The following is a 23,914-nucleotide window of genomic DNA, read 5'->3' as shown; positions in this document are numbered from 1 at the left end:
AAACTATGGTAGAGAACAAGGAAAAAATTAAATAAACAAGGTGATTCATTACATGCCAACAGGAAATCTTCTCTTATTCCATTGAGTAAAGCAGATTAAACAGAATAATTCATACATCATGAAGATTCAGAACAATCTGAATTTCTTAAGTAAAACTGAACACAACAGTTAACAGGTTAACTGTTAAGCATATTTAACATAAAAAAGTATTAAAAATTCAAAAATATCAAGGCTGTGACAATTACACAGTTAAAATAATTTTGTGGGTTGATTTTTTTTTAAGTAGCTAGTCCTGAAGCCTTATGCCAATAAATAATAATAACTCAATAATAATAATAATTTTTTCCAAATGTCAAAGCTGTTAGTGTTATCTTAAACAGCATGAGAAGGAAATCAGTGGCTTGGTGTGGCTTTAGCAGCAGCAGCAAGACAGATAAAGCACACACGGATCTTTGGAAGCTCACAGTGATTGAGCACAAGGATGCAGAATAAAGTCAGGCATCCACAAGAAATGAAGTGTTATGTACACAAGGGATGAGAGTTTAATTGTTGGCTAAAACTTACCCTTTTAATTTTTTTTAAATTGTTACTATTTGTGACTACAATCTATATTTTACTGTTTCAGTTCTATTTCTTGTGGCCTAAAGCAGTTCTTCCAGGGCCTATTTTACTCTCAAAACTCAATTATCAGCTACTATCAGGACATCCTACAGAGTTGCAGGCCAATCACATTAATTTGAAATTCCAGAATAACTGCAGAACTATTTTTAAACATCTAACAGGTAACATCACAAACTAAGGACGAACACAGATTTGCAGATGTAACAAATTTTGACTTTGGCCAGCATTTAGGAATTCTCTCAAATATAATTCTTATGAGACAGTTTAGAATACATGTATAATACAAGAATAATAAAATACATCAATTCAGAACATGACATGACCTTTACATACTGCTCAGTAACAGTAAGGCCTTAGCTGATTTTTTTATGTCCTGTTTTGTACATTACTCATTATTACATGGACCATGCGTACAGAATCCAAAAGAAAGACCTTGCAACAGATATGATAAGTATGACTTATTAATGAAGATTTTTTTAAATATAATAATTTAAAAAGGTCCTATACCAAAGTAAGCTAGTATTTAAAAAAAAAAAAAAAAAAAAAAAAAAAAAAACATGAGTAAATTGGATAAAGTACCAGCATATCTTCAAGCCTTATTTTCTGTGATTCCCGAAGTTATTTGTTGGATGTCTTCGATTAGTCACAGATGCATAGTTACTGAGTGTTACAAATTAAAAACTCTTCATTTAGTTCTAGCTTGGTAAAACTCTGCTGCATATTTGATTAAAAGGAAACCTATGACTGAAGGAATCAGTTTTCTAACATTACCACATATTACTCTTTTTAAAACACAAGTAATTATTTTCAAATCCTTGTGGCATTTATTAATGTAATAAAATGTTATCAGTTTACAATTTATATAATTGAAACCAAGCACATTATATGATATGCTATGATTAATGGAATATCAAAGCAAAGGATTAGGATATTCTGCACAAATACTGTACAATGCTACTGTCATTTCCTAAGAGACTGATGTCTTCTCAACAACAGCATCTTTGTTACTTATATCACATCTCTCAAAACAAGACTCCTTCAACCACAGGATTGAGTAAAATTTAAACAGATTCTCAAACCTCTTTTCAACCACCACAGAAATCCCAGGGCATCCACAGCACTTCAGTACTAGAGACCTACTTGTGGACATGGTCATAATCCCCCCCAGCTTTCATAGGCCTGGGTGAGGCACCTGACTCATTCTACTGGGGAACAGAAGAAAGTTCTCAACTGTCTCAATTCTTCAAGACAGTCCTAAATACACTGGATCAAGGCCTTGAGAAATTGAATCAAGAAGTCAAATTTTCATTCAAATCCTAAGGAAATTATGATGATAGTCCCTCTTCCTCATACAGAGATACAGTCCTTACTCAGGATATAAACATATACATACACTCTTTTTTTTCATACCTGGAGCAATCCAAAAGCACTTTTCCCTTTTCAAGGAAATATTCTGCTCAGTAGTAATGAAAAATTTAACCCAATAATCAGAAAAGAACCTGAAAAACAGCTCAGAGCTTGGCAATTACTACAATCAAATAGAAAGTGCTAGGTTTTGAGATTTCCTCAAAACTGACAGTGAGATATTCACAAGTCTGAATAGGACATAAAAGCTAAGAGGTTTTGCATACAGCTCTTCCTGGAGCAGAAACTGGACACAAAAGGTGGTCTGTATATGAGTGAAAGAATTTGGCAATGTTTGTTATTCTGTATGAGGACAGCAGGGCAAAACCAGCTGTGATCCCAGGCTTCTGGGCACATGAAGAGTTTGAAGGGCTCAGTTCAAGTTAAGATGTTTCATTTCAAGTGTCCAAAGACAGGACTTTGAGTTTACCATTAAAACAAAACAAACCAAAAGGAAACACACTTCACAATTTACTCTGACTTTGAACTATACCCTCCATCTGCTATCAGAATAGTTTGCACTATGCCAGAGTACATGAAATAATGTGCTGCTAGAGATAGATACAAAGGAAATCATAATGAAACTCAGACCTTTCAACCTGCCAGTATGGCACAGACCTGAGGAATATCTTGCTCTTATCCTTCAGTGTCACCACGTAGTTTGCACCTGAGCACACCTGCTATCTAATGTTTTTTTAATTTAATTTACTTTTACTTCTAAAAAAGTCCCCAGAAAGCCTTTGTTTAATTCTTTTTTGTTTCTGTTCTTTCTATACCTATATTATTTATCTTCAGTACTTATTTGAAAAACATATCTAAAATATGCTTTCAGTAGCAATTACAAGTAGAAAGTGGGAAATAATTTATTTCTTTTTCCACCACCACCCCAATGTCCAAAGTGGATGATCTAACCAAGAATAAACACTTCCAGGTCAACATTAAGGAATACTGGAAAAGAAAAGGGTTCACAGGATAATGACAGAAATAGGAAAATAGAAGTGGGATAAAGGGGGAAAATTTCACTAACCTGGGCAGTCAAACTGCAGCAGATGTTGAGATCTGAAGGGAGATAAATGCAAAGATTAGAAAAGCAAGTAAAGCATGGGGAGTCACTGAAGATTTTGGGTCTCAGAGATACCTGCTTCATAATTATATCAGACCTTAACAAAACCAGTGTCTTGTTTGTCTTCCATTAGAGAAAGAAATATGATAGATTAAGTGGATGAGAAAGGTAAAAGTGCTAAAACTGACAGCTATACCTAGTTTTAGCTCTTTTAGAATATCTACAGACACACAGTTACAAGTGGACATAATTAAAAAGATACTTTCCTACCATTACAAGACTAACAGCAGATTCTGGAAAATAAAAGACGTGATAGACTTCAGACAAATGACTGATGTAGGAGATCTGAAGAGGTTTCTTGAACAGCAACCCATAAAAGCAAGTGAATGGGGTGACAGAGGCTAGTTTTTCCCAGTTTGAATTAAAAAAAAAATAAAATCCAGACACACCCATTGGATATTCATTATTATTTTACACAACATTCTAAAGGTAGCAAATTTATGACATAATACAGGTGGTTGACAAAACAGGCAGTACTTACCTTAGAAGAACTGATGTGTTCACGCCTTACAAGATGTGTTAAGTGTATGTACTTTACTGTGGATATGCAGACTTTGTACGTTAAAGTTCAGAGATTTTTGGTTACTAGAGTCCTTAGAGTCCTACATCAGACTCTTCATCATGCTCTGCCCTCAGACAGAGGAAAACAAAAAAAAAAAAAGAAACCTCTATGCTTCTGTCTCCACTGTGGAATCCAGGGGCATAAGAATTACCGGGAGGAAAGAGGTGTAGGATTAGGACTACACACAATGCAAAACCTGAAGAGCTTCACATATTGCAAGGTAAATCGTTTCTACTATGGCTCCTTGGGCAAGTCTCCCACTGCAGAGAACATGGAGTCACTGCCACTGTCTGTGGACAAGGGCAGAAGCTAAAACACTCGTTTCTCAAATGAGGAGATGTAATTTAGAGGTGTCACATCTAGCAACATTGAGGCAACACATCAGAGTGCTCTCCCCTCTGGGGAGGTTTGAAGAGTTACAGAAATATTTCTAAGAAATGAAATGGATCACGATTAGGATTTTGTTGGGCAGAGCATCAAACACTGCAGTGAGATTCATCCTGATTATCATAACTTACCCCAATATGGCAGCTCAGAATTGCCTGAAAAATCTTAGGTGGTTTCTATACCCCCTTTATATTTTTTCCAGTATAATTCTTCCTAATGATCCAAAGCTTTTGCCTTGGGAGGGTACAGTTTATAAGTGGAAAATGTCAATTTTTCATAATAGGCAGAATAGATAGAATATTTTGTTCTGAATAAGTTTCAGAAATTTCCAGAGTAGATGGAAGTAAATACAGCTTTCAAATTACATATCAAGAATTTCAGACAAGTTCCTATGAAAGCTGTTACTACAGAGGATCTCACAAGAACTTGGCTCTTCATTCTCCAAGCTGATTGCACAAGACAACAGTTTTTATTGGCACATATTTTAGGGGGCAAAGGTTCAAACACACTGAATTTCCACAGCAGAATCTGATCTCTTGCTAACAAAAACAAGGCACATCACTGACAGAGAGTAAGAAATGGGCAGAGACAAGCCAAAATAGGTGGCTTATAAAGAACAGAGGTGAAAGTCAAGTCATCCTCAAGGCTTGATTTAAAAAGGTACTCCAAAGTGATAAAGTAGTTGTAGAACAGTTAAATCACACGAAAGACACAAACAACAGATCAGAAGGTGGAAGGAAGAATCAAATCTGGAAAACAAGTCTGTATCAGCTCTAATCCATATCAGCATGTCCTCCCATTAATTATTATGTTTCTAAAGTGAAAAAGACTACTTTTCTTTTCTAGAGAGCAGGAACAAAATGGATATGCCAGCAAAAGACAGGAAGCACAGACCAGCAGAGAGCACTATCCTTTTGTCCAAGGACAGATTATGTGGGCATAGCACTAGACCCAGCAACTTCCAAGTGACAAACACAAGATCTGGAGACAGACACAGCCACCCAGAAGACAGACTAATATTTACCCAAGTTGTCTGATTTTGTGATGCAGCCAAGAAAATGAGTTTGTTTATATGCATGAAAAAGTTCTTTTGACTAACATGTAGTCTACAGCAACTCTAGCCAGCTTCATGACTCTCCCATGAATAAAAGTGCTTGGAAGCATCTTTACTTGGCATTCTGAGATGCATTTTCTTTTCCAAGAATCTTAGAGCAGAGTCCAAGGTGATGCTTTGTTTCTCAGCAGAAGTATCTACCTTCTTTTTCCCTAAGCATTAGGTCTGCAATCTCACTTCCCTGCTCTCTGGAGGTCCAGATGAGCCTATTCCTGGCACATGCAGATTTCAGAGAAGCAACAAGACATTGAATCCTTAGCATCTATCTATGGAGGACATGAAATCCAGTAGTTAATTGCCTACCAAGACAGATTCTCCTAAGAAAGTTGTTGGGAAAAAAACGGCCGAACACAAACCATTTTTTCATCTCTTAAACATGAAACAGAACACACACATTCCACATAGCTACTGCTAACCAAAAATCTCTACATATGCGAGTACATACCCTTTGTGGAATATGAGCATGGATAAGCATCAAAAGGAAAAGCCAGATTTACATAGAAAATTAAGAAATAGGCAGCAAAGCAAGGTGAGAAATACTGAAATATTTTCCCTGAGCTATTCTGAAGTTTTAAGTCCGTGTCATGGTAACTTTCACACTGCATATCAATTAATGGGTAGCATTGTATACAAGACTGCAGCCATATTTAAACCAAAAACCTAATTTTCAAATATAACTAGTCATTCTTTAAGAGTATTTTCTTCATAAAAAATATTTAAAATTTGAAAGGCAGACTTTACCCAGACACATTTTTATTGCATTATCTACAATCCAGCTGCTTTTTTTAAAAGTAGAACACGTAATATGTGCACTTTTTTTTTCCAGCTACTAGGTTGTTAAATTCAGTTTTTCATCCTGCAAGATGTCAAATACTATAAATAAGGCAGGACCTGTCATTAGCAAGAGGCATTTAATAAAATTAACTACTAAATCAAACTATAAGGGTAAACACCCCAAAAGATATTACTACAGGACTGAAACACTGAAAGTATTAAGATGATATTATCAATCCTAGCAGTATTCCTCATAGTGGCTAAATATTGCTGCATCAAAATAACAACACCGGGCCCCTTTTTGTAAGTGTGTCATAATTAATATTTTCCTAAATTCACACTGAAACCTGGTAACAACTTCAGTCACTGCTTAGAGAAGACCAGGCAATGACAACATTCATTTTAAGCAGTATTTCTTTTCACCCTGCTAAATAAAGCACAAAAAGCAACCACATCTTGTAAGCTACCAGGCATGTGACCTTGTATCAAATTTTAACAGAAATTACCTAACAAGCTCCTAAGTATTAAGGATTCATGATCCTGATTGAGTAAATATTTTTTAAAGGGTAAGAGAGCAACACTAAGCCCTTAACATGAGACTGCTGAAAAACAGAAGCTCTCTATTTATTATTGAAACAAGCATATGACAAGTGGCACAGAGAATAGGTATACTTTCTTTCAAATATACTTCATTTCCTTGTGAGACAGTCCTTACTAAAAACACTTGGAAAGAGCATTTTCTGCTGATTTTACAGATTTGTTATGAATTCACAATTTAAACCAAAATAGACTAAGCAAGGATTTTACTTGTCAGTTTGTCTATTCTAAAGAGGCACAAAAAAAAAAAAAAAAATATCAATCACTAGTTTGGATTGGTTTTAACATTGAGAGGAATACCATTTGATTTAGTAATCCTATGACTTATCAGTTTGTTCTTCAACAATCTCAGTTAATGCTGAAAGTATATAATAAACTTAAGCCAAAACTTATTTATAGTCTTTATCTCAACCAAATTCCCAAGTTATATGTAACGGAACACCTATTGATGAAATTTGACACCAATCAAACTGGGATAAGAAAAGCTCTCCCTTTTGGTTTTCCCCTGCAAGAGCCAAAAGGAATCTGATGCCTGATAGCTACCAGTCAGGATTCATGTCAAGGAGCTGGCAAGAGTTTCCAGTTCATATCTAGCATGCCATATAGTCAAGTCATGAGTGCATTTAATTTTAATTAGAGCTACATAATGAACAGGTTGTTTCTTTGCTTTTAACAGCTTTTATTCCATATATCAAATATAGTGCAGAGAGTTAAATTGCAAAGACTTGGCTAATTCTGTTATTTCAAAGCCCAAAAAAGTTTTTACTTTTTGGTTTTTTTTACTACAGAGGTCACAGCATGTATTCTTCTTTCCAACAGACTTCAGAAAATGCAAGAGGCATGAACAGAGGCTGGGGATGGCACAGAAACATATAGAGACCCTTGGTTGGGACCTCAGGAGCTCCTGAGCAGCGGGAAAAATTCAAGAATTTTAACATAACAAAAGCTGTCACTTGTCTAAGGATCATATCCCTTTTCCAGTATTACTAAAGTTTTAAAAATACAATAAACAGTAAAACAATAGTAACTTTCCTTTTCAAAAGCTGAGGAAAGTAGTCTCTGGTTTGGTAGATGTGCCAGTGAAAAACCTTATTTTTTCTTATAGCCTTTGACTTATTTGTAAGTGCTTACTTCTGTGTACTTCAGGAAGTACACAAAATGTGGCTTTTTAATCAAAAGCAGACAAAACTAGGATAAAAAACATCCAGAGCTACGTACTTGAGCTGAAGTATCTGTGTTGAAGGGCACAATCCATGCTATGCCTTCATAAACACTGATTTATTTACTTTTTCAAATACAGATCCACAAGAACTTTAAGTAAAATTGATTATTTAGACACAAGTAAATGAAAATGAAAACTTGTGGGTTTCAGGGAGGGGTTTTGACAAGAACTATTCAGTCTAAGTTTTACTAAGCTGAAGCTTCCCCTCTCAAAGGGGGCATACAAAGCACGTGTCTGTCTGCCATTGAAGATTTTATGTTATAAACACTTAAGCATCATGGTTTCTCTGAAACTCTGAGCAAAAAGAGTATCTTCATATAATTGAGGTAATCTTTAAAATATTAGATTCTAACAGTACACTGGAATAAGTTTTATAGAGTTACCAAACACTGTATTAGAAACAACCTCAACCAAATTATTTTCCTATACTAGAGATTTATTTCACAAGCACAGTTTGTGCCAGTCTGATGGGGGGAAAGCACTCCACAGGAGTGACAGCACCCTACAAAAAGAAAATTAATATTATAATATTATATAATATAGTATAAGAGGCTTTGTTCTCTACGAGCCAACTAGCTGCTTTAGCTGATTTATAAATAGGAAGCAGTAATACAAGCATCTTCACAAAAAAAAAAAAGAAAATACCACAAGTTTTTTGTTCAATAAATATATTTTAGAAGTTCTTTGTACCTGTTTGTATAGACGTATTCTTCAGTTCTCTGCAAGGGTTAGGAATAATTTATGATCTGTCCAATAGCTTACTCTAGAACACTTGACTCCTACTCCTCTGAAGTTGGTTTTATTTTAAAGCATCTCTAAAATGCTTATGGGGAAATAGCATAAGGATGTCATGTGGATTGCATAGTCTTTTGAAATAGGCTAATTTGAACTGTTATACAATAAGATCTACATGAATAAAAACTAAGTTACAAGAACTAACCATTAATAAAAGTCAGTTTACAGCTGCCTGAAAACACATTAGCTGCCACCAAAAGGTAATTTTAAAAATAAATATCTGATGCAGAGTCAGTAACCTAACCAATTAGGCTGTGACAGCCACTTGTAATATTGCATTAAAAATGGCTTTTGAGATATTGAAGTTTTTTGACAGAAGCAAAGGTATTTATTATCATTAATCTCACTGTTCTATCATGGGGGAATAACGAATATTAAAATGTTTTCTGTTATACAGAGTTATACTAGAGTTATAATAGCTCTATGAAATATTCTTAATATGAGCATGTGTAATGGTCTCAAAGCAGCATTCATTGAATATTTTGGGCTTTTTCCCCACCTTTCCCTTTTAAGCCTTTTGGTTTACACCACTTCAGTTTAGAGAGCACCACCACCAAGTTGTCCAAGAATAATTCACCATTAAGCAGTGCAACGTATGTCAGCCAGCCTGATACAAATGCCTCTGTATCACCAGTTGCACCTAAGTGTCTCAGTTTAGGAGTGTACTACAGGAAAAAACTGCTAGGGAAATAACTCTAGTACATGTACAGGAACTGGCTAATTGACATCTTCCCCATCACCAGAAGCCAAAGCTCCATCAGCTGCTGAATACAGCAGTAAAACACAGCTCCATCTGGGAGGGACAGGATAAGAGGAGTAGTTATTTTAATGCTGTACCAGTAAATTACAAGGCTGAAGTTAGAGGGACAGAAAAATCCAGGTATTTTGCTTTTAATAAACCTGGAAAATGGTGAATTCTATAGACGAAAAAAATTGACACTTAAACATACCTCAATACAAAGGAGCAAAAATTACACTTCTAACATGTTTCCCATTATTTACTCCTTTTATACTTCCTCTAAAACACACAAGTGTCACTGGCAATGCATGCAGCTGAGTACCAAAATAAAGAATTCTCTTTGGAACAGTATAGAATATTTTTCAAATCTCTCTTTTCATGGTTAAAGAATTTTAAATCTTGCATTGAGAACAAAGATATCAACTGGCTTAACTAATACTTCCGATTAAAGCACTCTTTGAATAAGACAACATCCAAATTAATTTTGTGTTTCTCCCCAACACAATCTGCAGTTTAAATCTGGCTTCCTATCACCAATTGCTTTCTAAATCAATAACACAAAGGCAGGCAAGCAGTTATAGTTTCAAACACATCACACTTAGGAAGAAATATGCACTTACCAAGTGAACATAAGGCACAAAGTATCCAAAAAGTGCAGCTGGGATCCCAAAAGCCCAGATTCGGTAACTGAGAACTTTGAAAACGGAGAAATTGCAAATCTTTTTGGCAGGAGGCAATTTGAATTTTCCCTTCTTTCCTCCCTGCTTGTCTTTGGTGTTGGGAACGAGAGGTTTGTACGTAAACCCAGCCAGGAACAGAACGAACATTAGGATGCAGAGGACGCGCAGGGTGTTGTAGAGGTCCACAGAGTCAATGAGGACCCTCAGGAGGAAGGGCAGGGACACTGTGAACAAGCTGCTGCCTGCAGTGACAATGCCATTCACCAGCCCAAGGCGCTTCTTGAAATAGTGGCCCAGAATGACCAGGGATGGCTGGTAGGCAAACGAGCAGCCGCAGGCAAACAAGATCCCGTAGGTGAAGTACAGGGGTTCAATGGTGCTGCGCCAAAAGAACAAATCAGTGTAAGGATGCTCATTCACCAGTTCCACAATCAATAAATCAATCAACATGATTCACTTGCATATACTTATAGTTAAATAGAACTATATTAGCTTAATTCAGCAACTATTTTATCTCCTTCCATTGAAAAATTTCATAGAATTCACTGAACCGGTAGAAAAAGAAAAGCCACATTCAATTATAATTGCATCAAATAGTGTGGCTAAAAAAAGTTTTAAAAATCATTGTCAGGACAAATTAGCCACATGTAAGTTCAACACTGCTGGGTTTTCAGATTTTTTTTTGAAAGAAAATTGTAATGTTTTGATTTACAAATTTTGTCACTATACTAGCAGTTCAAATGTAATACTGAACTTTCCTCATGAACCCAGAAAAATCAATTAGTTTGTTATGAAAATAAAATAACAAATGTGGCAAGCATTATTACTGAAGAGCAAAATATTTAAATACTGAAAAAAATTGTAATGTAATATATTAATAAATTACAGCCTCTTTAGGTATTCATTTTTTAGAAAAATCATCTCCTTCTGAATAAATATGTTAATTTCAGTGTTTTGATATATATATTGAATATGCTACAAAAGAGCTATAAAAAATTGTTAATAAGGAATGAAACACCTCCTCTCATTATTAAATTCACGATTATTACCATTTACTCTACAATTAAAATAAAGCAGAACCATTGTAATTGATCACAAACATGTAAAAACTATTAAAAAGTACTGGTGCATGAAATGGTAAAAGTACGAAGTAACAGAATTGGTATAATTAATTAAATTAGTGCTGTAGTATTAGTTAATGAAAGAACATTTTTTAACACAGATGCAGGCAGCATGCAAGAAATTTTTACATGAGTTTTCTGAGGTGGCGCATGAGAGTTCATATAATTTTTTTAATGCTGTGTTTACAATGAACCTTCACCTCTTGTTTTATCAGTTAATAACTGCTTTTAAAGCACTTCTGGAAAAGTTAATCTCTAACTTTTTTTTTTTAAAGAGCATGAATGCTTTATGTAGTGCTTTTCATCACAGGATGCAACCTGCCAGCACCCCTCTGTACAAAAATAGATTCCACAAGCTTCCTATGCAATTACAGAACTTGTTAGAAGAACAGTATTTGACTAACAAAGGTCTGAATCCAGGAAATCTGGTTTTGTGTATTATAATGAAAAATTATTATTTGTGTAACATAATTTTGTCACAGTCTATATTAAAATATCCATTTCTGAAACTGATGATACACAACATAAGCCAGCAGAAATAACAAAGGGGAAAGACTTATTACCTTTATTAATGGAAAATAACCAGGAAAAATAAACCCAGAAGTTACAAAATGAGAGGAGCAACATCACATAGTGAAGAAAGTGAACTTTTGCTTCCATATGTAAATTCCCTCAGTCTGCAGCACAACATGCATACTAAAACATTGTCCTGCATTATAAACACATCTCAATTTCCTAAGACATAAAATTTATATTAAGAAATCAGTGCAATGCAAAAGCAATAGATCATAGTAACATGTCTGCTTTAAAATATTTTACTTCTAGAACACTGACTTCTGTACCTGAACTATACTCATTTAATGAGCTGATAACATCACAGACATAAATCATTTTAGTGTGAATAATATAATGAAACAAACTAAGCACATTAACCTGGCATGTACTCTTACAAGAATTCACTTCTCAAAGTGCTCTTCAAAGTTTAGTTAAGCTGAAATATTTTCAAAGCCTTTACAAAACAACTTGCTCTCACACGTCTCTTCTGTGCCCTTGTTCCATTGGGTATCAGACAAACACAAGAATGATCTTTGTCTAATGACAAGGGTGGTTTAGTATTCATCACTCAATATACTACTAGGAAGGAAGAAGGAAAAAAAGACTTTTCCAAGGCATCTTTTAGCTTTTACCTTACATTTAGTAACAAGCTTCTTAAAACATATCAAGACGTAGGGGGTAAGTTTTTTTGTTTAATAAAATTAATTAAGCCAAATATTTGCACCAGGATTAACCATTCAGATCACAGCAGCTCACATCCATCTGGTTCAGAGTACAAGCACAGAAGAGACATTTTCACAAGCTCTTTGCCTGTATAAATACATTTGCACCTAAGTGGAAAGCTCTTCTGAATGTAGCTTGATTGCTCCTATACTTGTTCTGTTAAGGGTGGGGAAAAAATAGTCTGAGAACTAGAACTAAAGGATTATTTTCTGCTACATTTTACACTCTATCTTCACTAACCAATTTCTGATGGTGACTAAATTAAGTAAACTTCCTGTTTGCTCATCTTCTACAGGGTACATCCAACAAATCAGTTGCTCTTAATTCTTAAGATTTACTCTGCAAAACTTACATACAAATGAAAAAATGAAAAGAAGTGAACAGATTAATTTTAAACTAGAAGAAAATAACACAGAACAAATATGCCTTAAGTATAGTCAATATACCAAGGTTTTATCTATCTCCATGTTTGGCAATTGGACCAGTAAGAACAGAAGTAAACATCCAATTCCACTAGAATTTTAACAGCTTCCTGGAGGCCCTACTGTGGTTTTATCACCATTAAAACGGTTTCAAAAGAAAATTAAGTGTACAGTGCAGGAAAGGAAGACAACAACAATGTTTATGTAAAAACACAATATACAGCAAGTAAACATACAAGTTTATCCTGGACAATACTATTGATCTTACAGCACTAGTCTTGCTGTTGGTATATTTATATGCAGTGGTTAAATAGGGACTCTTGCTTTTACTTATAAACATATTTTTAAAAATACCTTTTAAGTTGAAAATTCATGAGTCATAGTTTGAAAGACAAAACCAAACCCAAATAAAACAAGTTTTCTACAGATAATATAAAGCAGCACTGTTCACACCTTCTGTTGATTAGATCATTATTACAACAATAATAATTTGATAAAACGTTTTGAAAGTTATGCATTTAAGTTTCTTACCTTACAAAAGAACTTGAAAGGAGTCCAACAAGTCCTACTGCAGCTCCAATAACAGCTACTTTTCGACAGCCAAACAGGTCTGTGAATATGCTGACTATTGGGGAACAGAAGAAGACCATTCCCATAGAAAGAGAGCTCACCCATGCTGCAAAATAGAAAAGAAAAATTTTAAAAAAGACATTTTATAAATTTTAAAAGACCAAGTGACTTCAGCTTTCAGTTAATACTTGTTTTCATCTAGGATTTTATGTTGCTGAACTAACTAAAATTAGGTAGCAATTGAGCAACTATTTTTAAAATGTTGTGATTACATCTTAAAATGTATTTACCTAACATGGTAAAAAAAGCCTAACAATTTACATAATCAACTAATTTAGATTTTATCAGCTCAAAGAATGCAATTAACTTTTTTGTAGCTATTACTTCTACTCATTTTTTTTATAAACACAGACATTTCTCTAGTAACTAATATACAAACTGATGCCTAGGTCATTAGAGATACATCTGAGGATCCATATTCCATTCTGATATCAGTTAGTTCATTTCACTTGACTTAATGCTAGACCTTAATGACTTTAAACAGGTACATTTGTGGAAAAAGAAATTAATAATTTTAAAACTTCATTACTAGATGTAGATCATACTGAACATCAATAATGAATAACCAGCAATAGGCTTCTATACTATAATATACACATTAGGAATATGACTTTACTTTATACTAAAAAAGCTTGAGTTAGTAAAACCACTTCCGTATATAATGGGAAATTTTCACTACTTTTGATACTGCTCCAGCTTTACAGACATTGTGGAAACTGTACTTGGCTTATTAGATCATTAAGATTCAGTTCAGGTGAATCCACTATAGTTTCAGCCACAATTGGGATTTTTTTAGCCCAGCTAAAAAGTTTGTTACAACTAAAATGTTTGATATATATAGTAACATATGTATTGGAAATGTCTCCACATATATGGGGGAAAAATGGTCTAAACAGGAAGTGGAAAAAGCTGCTAATTCAAAATTAATTGGAAAAAATATTTTCACTTCACTTCAAATTGTACAGAAGACAGGGTAACTTTCAACCTGAAAAAGAGTTTTACATCTGTGTAACTGGAATTTCATTTAGAATATCTTTCTTAAAGACATAGTTAGATAAACAAATGTGATTCAGTGAAGGCGGCAAATAAAATTACCTGGAAAAGCATGTAACCACAAGACTAAATGAAGTATACTGGCAAGTAGATCTACCACTATCAAGGCTTAGGAGATGTGTTGTTGAAGTGCCAATGAGCCCTACACATTAAGACTTCGCTTTGCAAGGCACTAAAGACAGAAAAAGAAACCGACAAGCAAAAACTTGTTTCTTCTGAGAGTTTACAAGGTAAATGAAAGACAAGTGAATAGATTGCTAGAGAAAACCAGAAATGAGTACAAGGCACAAAACCTTTATTTCAGGGCAAACAGTGCTCTCAGCAAACCATGGGAACTGTTTGGGGAAGGGAGGGAGGGATGGGTGTTACTGGGATTTTTTGATCATGTGATAACAGAGTTTCAAGGCACAATCTAAAGAGTGAGTTACTTTTATGGCCTTTTCCTGTGTAGGACTACCTCATATGATAGCCTTGCCAGTCTTGCACCTCTGCAGCAAAAACTCAAGCTGTATGAAGGGACAGCACAAGAGACTAGGAAGAACAAAGACCCTGTGACACTGCCTGAACAGCAAAGACCAAGTTTAAGAAAGGTCTAATCTTTCCCTGCAGTTGAGGTGTGCTCAAGAGCACCTTGGGTGTGTCAGGACATAGCCCCTCTGAGATCTGTCCCATATTACAGCCCAGATGGCTACTTACGGGACAAGACCTTACACAAACCAGTATGTAAGCAGCAGTCTGAGGGAGGAGATGCTCTCACACAGCCTGGAGACCAGCCAGTTACAAAGCTTCTAAGAAGTCCAACTTCTACAAGACTCCTCCATCCTTTTGTTTATCTTTCCCAGAGTGAGCCTGCACATTTACTGTCCAAAGGAAACTGCAAACAGCAGGTGACAGAATGTCTATTTTGGCCTGTCACCCTCCCAACTACGTGGTGGCAACACCACCATGAACAGTCCTCAGCATCTCTGCATCATTTGCAGGGCAGCACTAAGAATCAGTCCCCCTCCTGCAAGGCCAAGAGGCAGCTAAGTCTTGAGAAACAGCCACCACAAGTTCAACATGGTAGGAAGGTACCAAGGAATGGCTGAACTGCCTGTCATCCTTCCTGCCCAGGTACAAAAAGATACAAAGGCAACAGACACAAGACAAGCACACCAGAGATGACTGGTTTTGAGAATCCAATCTCACATGGACCCTATTCATGGAGACAAGACAGGCATCTGAAACTGAGCTTAAGTAGCTTGCATAAAGTAACAAACTAAATTACTTTAGAGCTACAGGCTCTGATTTTATCACCATTCTACTTAGTGAAGTCAAGGATTACAGTGTTCTTTAATGGCCTATACAGCTAATAAAATAATTGAAATATGAAAGGCTGAAGTGAAGACATTCAGCTCAAATTAAACTAACAATATATTGATTTTGTCTCTTTGCGCTTCCAAGTACTCATGAAAAAACTATGCCTTTTTATCACTTGACTCCCTCTTATTATTACAATAATGACAAGGCAGAGCCTAAAAGAGGAGGCTTCCACTGCTTTTCAACACAAGAGACAGTTAAGATAAATGATGGTGCCTTATCTGAAGCATTTCAGAATGGAATGGTCATGTGGGAATAAGTTCCTCTGCAGAAGTGGGAGTCCATGCTGTACCACTTATCTACCTAATGAGAACTGGAGCCCTTTAAATTACTTCTTCAGGTTAGTAAGTTGCTCTCATTAGCCTACAGAAATGCAATTTAAAAACGGTTGGCATGTCCTTTATTAACAGCTTTAATACTTATTGAAAAGAATATTCTTGAAGGTAAACTTCACATGTAAGCATAGATAAAGAAGATGTACTGTCTTCTTGCTTTGTGAAGAAATCTAGCATCAAAAATAAACAGAACATTACATGAATAAATCTTTAGATGCCCTAAGGCAAAGAATTATTGCAGTAATATCTCCATTCGGTGAAGAAAACTGTGCTTTAAAATCTATTCAATAAATGCAAGTAATTTTTTCTCACTTCGTTTAAGTACGTTTTCAAGAATCCTTACACTGTTTCATGCATTATGAAAAATTTCTTCCACATTTTTTTTAAACTGTCCTAAGTAATACAAAAAATTACAAATGCAGCTTGCCAGAATACTGAGAGCTCTCTAAAGCAATTATTACATATTAATTAAAGTATTTCTCCTCTGGGCTACTGGCTGCTTTCCTGGCACAAGCTGGCCATATTCCAGAGCTGCTAATTCAGGTAATAATATACAGCACCTAATTGCTACATATAACTGCATTCATATTCATACACAAAACATTTTGATTGCTATAGAAGAAAACCTATTCCTACTTTATGGGCTTAAACATTCCTTAAGGCACAGGAAGTTAAGAATTAGCTCCTCAAAATATGTAATTTTTCGTAGATATAACAATTCCTAGGCTTCCCTAGAGGATGGAAAAGTAGTCATCCTTAAGATAAAAGTATCAGACCAGAAAGCAGCTGTACTGAAAAGTCTGTTTGTTTGTTCTGTGCTACTGAAACACATAATGGATTACAAAACTCGAAGTTTTATTATAAATAGAATTATTCAAACATGAATGTCACAGATACATGTTCTTTCCTGATTAGTTCACTGAAAATCTGAACATATAGTCTGATATTTCTTTAATTCCTCTGTTCAAAAATCTACAGCAATGCAACTATACCACATACTCAAAAAATATGCTGCTGTTCAACCACAACTATTTAAAAAATAAAAATTATTTCAAATAGTGTCTTTACTATAAATATAGTATCTAATATCTGAGCAGTCTCAGAATTATTACCATTAGTTAGATTACACAATACATATTTATCTGCCAAAATACAAACCAAGCTATTAAATATTTTAATTCATTTTTAAGAGTCAAGCACTAAGATTTACAGGACAACAAAAAAGAAAATATTATCATCATGTTCCACTGGGATGCTTTATCATGCACAAATTTAATTAAAGGCTACTCATCCAAAACATTCTTCTTTAAAATCAAATTTTTCTAAGCATTACAATAAGAAACTTAGCAGTTTTATCCTCAAGTGTCTTTTAAGTGGTTGGCTCAACACAGTAGTAACACCCTTCATTCTTCAATGAGATTTTTTCTTTACTATTTTCCCTTGAGATTGTTCTGGATGAGAAAGGGAACAAAACGCTACTGTCTAGAAAACAAGTGATTTGAGGCAAGAAAAGTAAAGGCACTTAGTAACTTCTATAAGCTTGAATAATATTTAGCTTTCACTATGTTATTGGTTACAATACATGCAAGAATAAGGAAGCCTGTTTAAGGCTCCCAGCTTCAAACCATTAACAGCTGAGACACTTTGTAAGCCTATTATTGTTTTTCTTTATATATAAATTTGGACATTACTTCTTTTCCCACTGTATTTTTCAATATTCTGGCAGTTTCTCATCCATGAACTGCCAAGCTTTCCTGGAACACTGTTGTATTTTCAGCATCCACAACTTCTTACAGCAAAAATACTCCATAATTTAACTGTGCAATGGGTAAAGGACCCATACTTCTATTATAGCCACTTACACACATGGATATTCTCTTCAGCAAAGCAGAAGATTGGCTTCCATAAAAAGATTCATTATGGAAATAGTTTGTGAATTTGAGAGATCCTGTTTTGGAAGAAGCAAAAGTGGTTGTTGAAAGTTATTTCTGGAAATAATTTGCTTGTCTCAGCTAGTATTAATAATTCCTTGCCTATATAATCACATTTACATGGCATTTAATTTTTAAAATAACAAAATAATTGCAATGCCTTGTAGATCAAAGAATGATTTAGCCCAGTATCCTGTTTCTGACCACCACAAAGTACTCAGACAAAAAACTGTGGAAAAAGGGCTAGCATCCTGCTTTTCCCCTGGCTACATCCTCCCAACATCCAGCAATAAGCAGCTTAGAAACAGCCCAAGCAGAGTGCTCCATCTAACCATTCTACAAGAACATTTAGTTCCATCAATATTACTTTGGCTTCTCTGCTTTTGTTACAGAAAATGCTCAGACGCCAGCACCACATTAAAAATAACTCTCCTTGGCTTTGAACTTACTTGTATTTAATTCCTCCTCTATAAGAAACATTAATCATGCCTGCTGAGGTTCCTCTTGAAACCCATGATTTTATATGCCTTAATCAGATCTGTTCACACTAATTTCTTCTACAAAATGAAGAAACTTTTTGATTCAGTCTTTGTACAGAAGATGTACTCTGCCCCTTTATATTGAGTCTGAGTACATCCCACTGTTTCTGAGGCCAGAATTGCATGCAGCATTTAATAAGTTTCTGTGCTAGCAATTTATTTCCCAGTCTCTATGTTCTAATTTATACTTCCTTTTCCCACCCTCTTTTTGTTCTTTATGTACTGCAACTGCTTCAGAGTAAATATGTTTAGAAAACTATCCATGACCTTATTTTCCTACAAATGGTAACCATGACTGAAGATGTAGACGCCTTTTTTGTACCCCTTATTTGGATTACATTTTTCCTCATGAGACATGTATGTAAACTGAATTTAATCTGCCATATTAATCACTCAGCAATAACAGAAGAACACAGCAAGTCTAGTGGTCAGCCACCAACACACTCCTGTCAGATGACACACTATAGAGTTTGAATTTGCTCAGCATGCAGAACACAAGAAGCTCAAAATTGATCTAATCAGTTCCTCCATGTATCTTACAAGTGATTATTACACATCTGAAGCTGCCTCCTTTTCCTAATGGTGCACAGTGATGAGACAAAAACCCAACTGAAACTGAAGGAAATTCCAATTACATGTCATGAAAATGTTTCACCACAAAGGTAGCAAAACTTTAGAAAGTGTGACAAAAACATTGTGGAAATTCCTTTCTTGGGTGTATTTAAAACTTGACTGGACAACACTGAACAATCTGATCTAACTCAGAAGTTGAATGTATTTTAACTTGGCTGGCTTTGAGTGAAGGGTGTCAGACCAGATAACCAGAGTCTCCTCCAACTCAAGTTATTCCATATAATTTATGGAACATGACTGTTTTAAACCCCTGCTTCTTGAAAAACTGGATTCTGAAGATCGTGTTAAACAACAGCAGCTCTTCAGGAAAAAAAAAAAAAAAAATTTGGTTGGCAATATGAGCTTCTTCAGGTAAAAACAAAAAAAAAAAAAAACAAAAAAAAAACAAAAAAAAAAAAAAAAAAAAAAAAAAAAAACAAAACCAAAAAACAAAAAAAAACACACACACCAAAAAAAAAAAAAAAAAAAAAAAAAATAAAACCAAGCCATAAGCTTAAAACCATTTCTCCCCCTAAAAATGGGAAGGGGTTGAAGGTATTCTTGAATTCTAAATCAAATAGATCCTAACAAGTAGATCTTATGAGACCTGTTATTAAAATTAGAGATGTGAAATCTATTGCTTAGAACTACTGTATCTACCTCCTACTGATGAAGTTTTTCCATCAGTATTGTTTTATTCTTGTTGCCTGTGCCCAGAAGCACTGGGTTATCCTTTGCCTAAGGCACTTCAGATACATCCTCTTTTATCCGTTTTTTTTTTTTTTTTTTTTTTTTTTTTTTGTCCAGGGAAAACCAGCAATTTCCAAAAGAAGGAATTGCTCAGAGATGTTAGGTAACTAACAGATCAACACAATCATTAGACCCAACAAATATTCCAATATTTTCCTCCCATGTCCTCTGAGAGCCTCTGTAGGGCAGCCTCCCTGAAATTGCCACCCCACCTTTATCTAACCTATCATTACTCAAAGACAACATCAGATACCTTGTGCTACATGCTTTGCTTACACCTGCCTGTGAAAATTGTTTCAGAGCCTGCTCAGTAACTTCTCATGAATTGTGAGGAATTTCATCAGCCAGGGGTGCAAAAGGGAAAACAACTGCTTTCCACACTGCCACTCCTATTACTGAGTAATCCACAGATCCCAGAATAGTATGTCAGTGGGAAAGGAAAGCAGATGTTAAAATGCATGTACAGACACACTTAGAATCCCTTCTGTCAAAAAAGTGCACTGCTTCTTCTATCCAAAAGAACTGCTGATGCCATTAGAGAAAGTATGTGTTTAAGGACTAAAAATAAATTTATGACATAATGCTGCCACAGGAAGTATCCTATACTCTGAATTCAGGTTACATGACTACAGCTTTCAGTTTGCTTACTTTCCCATGTTTAGTTTGCAGATGTCTGAGCTAGGCTCTCCCTTAAAGCAATACTATAAAAAATATCTTGAATTCTAAATTAAATTAAAATTCTGAAATACTTTGGGCAAAGATAATTCAGCACAAGGAAGTGCCGTCTCTTTTGCACACCAAGGCTATCTTCAACATGCTTTGGAAATCAGAATTATCTGTAGAGGATCTAGTCAGATTTCCACAACACACTCAGAGATGATGGCCAACACATGAAGATTTATGAACCAGGAACTAGTGAAAGTATCCAACAGGAACACAAGGCATTGGGGGATTTCCTTATCACTGAAAAATACTGCTTGTTATGATGCATCTGAATCAAATAACTAAATATGAGTCACTAAATCCCTACAAGGAGACCTTTAGAACAGACACCTTGTTTACCTATCACAAAGCATGAGAGCACAACCTCTGCTTTCAGCAAACGTGAGATCATTATCAGGCAGTTTGAATCAACTTATTCTGAATGAAAGATTGAACTCCCAGATTTTTTCAATAGCTGTAAGCTTTCCTGTGCTTATGTACAGCATCTCTTCAGTGTACTGCCTCTTGGCCATCCAAAACGCCACTTCAGGTTGATGTATGCCATGCTGAATGTAATGCAAGAAGGTGGAAAGAAGCATAAACTTGCAAATGTGTTGTAACATTGTTGTACAAGCAAAACAAGCCTGTAGGTGTAAAAACCACTGTCAAGTCAAAACACAGGCTTCTTTCTTTCAAGGCTTTTTACACCATACTCTTTCACATGGTATGTGACAGACACAACACCAAGTGCCAGAAGAGTCACATATCCCTAATACAGTGAGCCTCCCCAGGCTTGCCATTTCTCAGAATTGGACTAGACTAATTTCATCCTTTGCCTTCAAAAGTAATGACAGCACAAGATCAGAATTTCTACTTGTGTGCATAAGCAGGAGGAAAGCAGAACAGTGGAAAAGAGTATTCACATACTGTCAAAACATCCTACACCACTGCAACTAGCCAATTATTTAACCAACATCTGATTTACACTTGCTGTATTAACACAAGCTTAGGTAGAGTGTTGCAGCCTTATTTTATTTTTTTGTCTTGTTGGTTTCCCCTTTAACAAAACAGATACTAATGGTGAATACAAAGCAAGTAGCATAGGAAGATAATAAAATTTTCTTCAAACAACAGGGGAGTAAGCATAAACCTGAAACAGTTAAAGATGTACTTAAAGGCCAACAACTCATACTACTAGAGAGACTGCAACTCTAACAGTTTTTAAAGTTAGAGGAAAATAAAAAAATGCTAAAGTTAGCAGAAGCTAAAACAAAAGCTCAAAAGTGCAGCGTTAGACAAAATATTGCTGCTAGAGATTTTAAGTGTTAAGCCTTCAGGAACCTTTAAAGGAAGGCTGAAGTAAATCATTAACAGAAAAACACGTGCATTTGGGTTTCATAGCAAACTGAGCTTGACCTTTGACACTTAATAAAGTCTGAAAATGCTGTGGTAGGAAGAATAAACAAGGAATGAATCGATAAGAAATGGCTGTAACCACTTGTTTTTCCGTTTAGGAGTAATACAGGAATGTTTTCTGATGACTCTTTTCAAAGCACAATGTAATCACATTTTTAAGTAACAGCCCAAAAAAATTGAGCTCCAGAACTGATGTCCAGGCACATTTTAATCTTTCCTTTCGTCTTCTCAAATTAGTACTGGTTTGCTTATTCTTTTTTTGTTTTTTTTTTTAATTCCAAACAATTTAAGGCCAAGAATCATGCTCTGTTTTGATTTAGGATCAGTAATTTTCTGTATAAGGAAGTACTAGCTATTAACTTCAAAGATTACACTAATTTTCCAGAAAGATTTAATCCTAACTGCTTTCCCAACCAACAGCTGCATACATTCCAAACTTATACAATGGTCTCATGTTCATTATGCTATCTCTCTAAAACGTGAGACCATTGTATAGATTAAACATCAATATTCAAATTCCTAAACTCTTAATGGAGCTATCAATCTTCTTTCCTTCCTTCACCTCGCACTGGGGTGAGACCTGCAAATCCAGGTTTCCTTTCAATTGACATAGGCATTCATTTCACTTCAGAGTATCAGAAGCTTTCCTGAGACCATGAAGATAAAAGCAGCATGATAAAGGATTCTTACTTCACAAGTACATTTGGTACACTATTTAAAGTTTGGGAGCACAGACTGCCACCAAGCAACTCACAAGCTAACCCTAACTTTTCACATTAAAAGATCCTTCTGAACCTATCAGGATTGGCTAAAAGACCCCATCACATGGCAGTAACTTCAGATCAACAGATTCTAACAGCTTTTCTTCCCTGATTACATCAACATATTCCCCCTTATGTTCTGTATGCCCCTACAAAATAATCAAACTTAAGGTTTTAAATCCCTACCCTCAAGGCTCAAACTGTTATCTAAAAGATATTTCAGTGTTACAAACCACCTTTTCCCACTCTCCTCTCCAAAGCAGTAATCAGTCAACAGGCATTTTAAGCAAGGGACAGGCTACTTACCATAGAGGAAAAGGTAGACTAGCCAAACTCTATTGAGCAGGCCAAATAAAAGAGCAGAGCAAGCTATTTTAGGGCAAATCATTTAGATGCTGCAAAACACAAGTATTTTTGAAGGTAAGATCTGATTGTTTAACTTACATCTGCTTCAGAGGGGAATCTGTATTTGCACAGAAAGAGTGTCTATTTTGCAACATGACTTTACAAACGACTTTAGAAACCAGACAAATGTTCAGAGCCACATGCCTGCATTTAATAATACAAGTACAAACACTGAACTATACAGTAAATTTCTGTCTTTGGCATTGAAACACTATTTTGTGCTATACTTATGTGGAAAGCTACATTTGACTTTAAAGCAAGGAACCTTCAGGTAAAGTGAGGTGACAATTAACAAGTTCAGTACTCGTCCTTCATAAAGAATGCTTTCTTGTTTTATCACAATTTTATCAGTCCTATCACAAATACAATGCCAAGTGGATACAGAAGTCCAAAACACTAAGAGCTGGATGTTGTTTTCACAGACTGAAGAAAAGGGGACTTCCAAGTATTTAATTTTCTTTTACCCATATCTCCTACTCTCTGCCCTTCAAGAACACAAAACTTAAGCAAGAGGGGCATTCTAAATTTTTGGACAGCAAACAAACAAATCAAAATTTCCTCCATTTCAGAGGATTAATAGTG

General features: G+C 35.3%; 1 protein-coding gene across 1 annotated transcript in view; it reads right to left on the bottom strand.

Moving 5' to 3' along the window:
* Positions 1–23,914, bottom strand: part of SLC16A10 (solute carrier family 16 member 10) — a 63,168-nt gene that overhangs the window by 12,175 nt on the left and 27,079 nt on the right. The window contains exons 2-3 of the mRNA XM_056488089.1: positions 13,371–13,515; positions 9,959–10,397 (exon numbers count right to left, since the gene is read on the bottom strand). Of these exons, the coding sequence (XP_056344064.1) occupies positions 9,959–10,397; positions 13,371–13,515 (584 nt within the window). The remainder of the gene's footprint in view (positions 1–9,958; positions 10,398–13,370; positions 13,516–23,914) is intronic.

Source organism: Oenanthe melanoleuca, chromosome 3, assembly GCF_029582105.1.
Source record: "Oenanthe melanoleuca isolate GR-GAL-2019-014 chromosome 3, OMel1.0, whole genome shotgun sequence".
In the NCBI taxonomy this organism is placed as follows: Eukaryota; Metazoa; Chordata; class Aves; order Passeriformes; family Muscicapidae; genus Oenanthe; species Oenanthe melanoleuca.
The sequence above is the reverse complement of the archived record's forward strand: the minus strand, read 5'-3'. Positions and strand labels throughout refer to the sequence as shown.